Consider the following 5,000-nt stretch of genomic DNA (forward strand, 5'->3'; position numbering starts at 1 on the left):
CAATAACTACAATAACAACAACAGTAAAAGAAAGAAAGAAAAAAAAAAGAAAAAATTTGTCTATGTTTGAATTCGCACCGCAGTGCGCTGAATTTGCCTTGCGCGGTGACCATAAGCTGTAAACTAAAAGAAGCTGACAAGAAATTGGTCTGAGGCGAATACATTTCACGAAATGTTGGTGTAGATTATAATAGAACCTTCTTGTTCTCAATTTCAGCTCACAACATTTACATGACAGCTACGGAAGTCCAACGTCTGTTTGTCTCCTTGTCTACCAGATGGAAGTACGTATTGATAAATCGATATGACAGGACATTCTTACTTCATAAAGAGAGAACAGTTTTTGCTGACTACGAACTTGATACATTATAAAATATCTGGCAAGGTAGGGCGAGAACCGTGCTCGCCTTGTTTAGCCTTCAACAATCATGACGTCACTTCCCTCGTAATGACGAATGGTAACTTAGTAACTAGCTCTAAACTATCAGAACAATGGCGGACGCTCTTATGAAATATTTCTCCAACGAGCATTAAAGTGTATCCAGAGGAGAAAAACATAAATATGATCATGTCTTGACGTTTATACATTCCGATCACATGACATGTGAAAAAGTTCTAGCCAGCATCAAGAATAAAAAATACCCATTTTCTTTGTTTAGAACCAGGCTGCTCGCCGTTGCTGGGCGACGTGACATCAGCATACTCGTGAATCCAATATGGTGTCCACTGTGGCATCACGTGGTCTTTTCCAATAAAAGGTCTATAACGATATCATTCAGTGCTGATGGTGACAATAAGTGAAAAAGTAGGAAAATGTTGAACGATTGCCTTTAAGCCCCATTTCTACTACACTAAACCCCACTTTTAGAGCAATTGAGAAGATAGACTAACATTGATACTCTAGCCAACTTCTGGAGAATGGGAAACGGCACCTGTGTGTTCCACCACACATCAACTTTCTCATTGCTAGCACATTGTTTCGAGAAAATGTAACTTTAAAAAGGAGGTAGGAAATTCCTCCTCTGGACTCCAAAATCGCGGATTTCCGCGGATCCGAGGAAAACCATCAACACTGATCATTATTATTATTATTATTGTTTCATAATTGGCGTGAGCGGACTCACCTGTCTTTGAGGGGTTGTAAAACAGTCTGGTTTCCTGACATGTCCACCACGCATCTTGTATTAAGATCCCGTTCTGGAAATAGATGATAAAATTATAACATCATCAATAATGAGGACGACGACGAAGCGATGACGATGACGATGATGATGATGACGATGACGATGATGATAATGATGATGACGATGATGATGATGATGATGATGATGATGGTGATAAATATTAATAATATAATAATAATAATAATAATAATAATAATAATAATTAATAAATAATAAAAAATATAATAATAATAATAAAATAATATAATAATAATAATAATAATAATAATATAATAATAATAATAATAATAATAATAATAATAATAATAATAATAATATAATAATAATAAAATAATAATAACAATAATAATAATAATAATAATAATAATAATAATAATAATAATAATAATAATAAATAATAATAATAATAATAATAATAATAATAATAACAATAACAATAACAATAATAATAATAATAATAATAATAATAATAATAATAATAATAATAATAATAATAATAATAATAATAATAATAATGAGTAAAGGGCACAAACTGTAGAGTTGAACTGGATGGCCGAAAGTGAATATAGAGCCAAAATAATCCGGAATCTGAAATTTTGGGTTTGTGCGACAATGTGATCTCGTGCAATGACATCTGCCTTCCGACCGGTAGGGAATATTCTTTTCTTCTTTTTCTTTTCTTTTTTTTTTTAAAAAAAAAGGGGGGGGTACTACTACTACACTACTATTACTACTACTACTACTACTACTACTACTACTAACTACTACTACTACTACTACTACTACACTACTACTACTACTATATACATCATCATCATCATCATCATCATCATCATCATCATCATCATCACATCATCACCATCCTCCTCCCTCCTCCTTATTATTATTATTATTATTATTATTATTATTATTATTATATTATAATTATTATTATTATTATTATTATCATTATTATTATTATTATTATTATTATTATTATTATATTATTATTATTATTATTATTATTATTATTATTATTATTTATTATTATTATTATTATTATTTATTATTAATATTATTATTGTTATTATTATTATTATTATTTTGTTTTAGTTTGTTTTGTTGTTTTTTTTTTTTTGTTTGTTTTTTTGTTTTTCTAGTTTGTTTTGTTTTGTTTTGTTTTTTTTTGTTTTTGTTTTATTGTTGTTGGGGGTTTTTGTCGTTATTTTTACCTCTTTTTTTTATTTGTTGGTTTAGCCTTTTTATTTGAGGTACATTTAAAAAAAAAAACAACAAATAAATAAATGAAATAAAACATTTAAAAATCTTGTAGCATCGTGGATGACTCTATTAAGCCCGTATTCTTTAAAAATGAGTCACTGTGAAAATAAATGATCACTTTTAGTTATCACTATAACTCGTGGGTGATAGTTTCTTACAAATTTTTCCAACTTGAAAAATTAATAGGCAGAACGAACAAACAAACAAACAAACAAAGAGAAACAACACGTTGCATTTTATCCGAACAAATAATACGATATACAATCTTTGTTTTCCATGTAACTTTTATTATGTTTAATTTTCTCAGCTCTCCATGATAATGCGGGTTATCAGCAGAGATGCCAATCTCAAGAATCAAAAAATGTGTAACTTGGGAGAAAAAAATATGTTGATTTTTCCGAACCAAGTACCAAGTAGCTGTGTGGTCTTGTGGTACGACACTTGCTTTCGGATCGGAAGGTCCTGGGTTCGAGCCTCGCTCGGCGCATAGTTGAGTCCTTGGAAAAGGCTCTTTACTCACATTCTCTCACCGTACTATGGTATAAAATGAGTACCTGGTTATCAACAGCGCTATCTCTGTCCGAATTTTTTTTTCTTTCTAATATTGCCTAACAGGCGTCATGTCCGGTCCTACATTAAGTGAGAGGTCCTCTTGTAAAGCACTTTGGAGTACGTTTAAGGATATTGTGCTTTATTTTTTTTTATTTTTTTACCAAGTTCATGTATAAAATTGAATAATAGTGACAGATTCATGACAATGTATAAATACTGTTAAATAAAATACAAGTGAACGGCATCATGCCAAAAATACGTATTTTTCGAAGATTTTCGCAGTGAAATTGCACCCTTATTTACGTTTAAAAATACGTAACTGTCGTAATGGTTGACATCTCTGTATCAATTGTTTGCGTGGGGTCACAGAATTACTTGTAGTGCAACACAAATGAGGGGCAGGCTAATTGCATTTAGTGCAATGTTCATACTAGTCGTGCTCCTCTCTCTCTTTTCTCTCCTCTCTCTTCTCTCTCTCTCCTCTCTCTCTCTCTCTCTCTCTCTCTCCTCTTCTTCTCTCCTCTCTCTCTCTGTCTCTCCTCTCTTTCGCTGTGCACATGCATGCACAGAGAGAGAGAGAGAGAAGGGGGGGGAAGAGAGATGATAGGAAAAAGGGAGAAAGAGAGAGAGAGAGAGAGAGAGAGAGAGAGAGAGAGAGAGAGAGAGGGAGAGAGAGAAAAGAGATATGGAAAAATAGAGAGAGAGAGATATGGAAAAATAGAGAGAGAGAGAGAGAGAGAGAGAGAGAGAGAGAGAGAGAGAAAGAACAGATGAAAGAGAAAAAAACTTTGACCATGATCCCATTGATCCGTTACACACACACACACACACACACACACACACACACACACACACACATACAGAGTCAATCAATCAATTAATTAATCAGAGAAATGTCTTTTATCCGACGATGACAATTCGCCGTCCCAGTCCCACGAATGCAATCAAGATGCAAAATGATAACATGAGACGACCCGACCCGTGTTCTAAAGGGCCGTATCTACAGATTATGTATAATGTCCGGATTATTCATTGTATGTAGTTTACTAGTATCAATCTGTAAGTGTATGATGATGATGGTCACGACGACGACGACGGCGATGTTAATGATGATGATGATGATGATGATGATGATGATGATGATGATGATGATGATGATGATGATGATGATGATGATAATAACAATAATAATAACAATAATAATAATAATAATAATAATAATAATAATAATAATAATAATAATAATAATAATAATAATAATAATAATAATAATAATAATAATAATAATAATAAAATCAATAATAATAATAAAATTAATAATAATAATAATAATAATAATAATAATAATAATAATAATAATAATAATAATAATAATAATAATAATAATAATAATAATAATAATAATAATAAAATTAATAATAATAATAATAATAATAATAATAATAATAATAATAATAATAATAATAATAATAATAATAATAACGACGACGACGATGACGACGACGATGATGATGATGATGATGATGATGATGATGATGATGATGATGATGATGATGATGATGATGATGATGATGATGATGATGATGATGATGATGTTAATATCAGATTAACAACGCCCTATACACAAAGCTGCATGACATAATGTGTAGCAGAATTCTTTTTTAAAAAGGCAGTCATAGTGGGCTAAAGTGGAGATACTGTTATTTGAAACAAAACTGCCGATAACCCAATAATCAAGCATAATAATGAAATTACATAATGAATTGTGACGCACATCGATGAATCAATGAGATCATCGTTATCATTATCAATCAATCGAAAACTCACTTCCATCATTCTGAGAATGGTGAGAAAAAGTTGAGCTTTTATAATAATAATAATTAATAATAATAATAATAAAATAATAATAATAATAATAATAATAATAATAATAATAATAATAATAATAATAAATAATAACAATAATGATGATGATGATGATGATGATGATGATGATGATGATAA

The 5,000-nt window shown here is 30.5% G+C and overlaps 1 protein-coding gene across 3 annotated transcripts in view; it reads right to left on the minus strand.

Moving 5' to 3' along the window:
• Nucleotides 1-5,000, minus strand: part of LOC144957010 (kinesin-like protein KIF13A) — a 352,589-nt gene that overhangs the window by 331,116 nt on the left and 16,473 nt on the right. For all 3 annotated transcript variants that reach the window (XM_078887927.1, XM_078887926.1, XM_078887925.1), the window contains exon 2: nt 1,125-1,197. In XM_078887927.1, the coding sequence (XP_078744053.1) occupies nt 1,125-1,197 (73 nt within the window). The remainder of the gene's footprint in view (nt 1-1,124; nt 1,198-5,000) is intronic.

The sequence above is a fragment of the Berghia stephanieae genome, chromosome 11 (assembly GCF_034508935.2).
Source record: "Berghia stephanieae isolate SIO BIC M18660-M18661 chromosome 11, UCSD_Bste_1.3, whole genome shotgun sequence".
Classification (NCBI taxonomy): domain Eukaryota; kingdom Metazoa; phylum Mollusca; class Gastropoda; order Nudibranchia; family Aeolidiidae; genus Berghia; species Berghia stephanieae.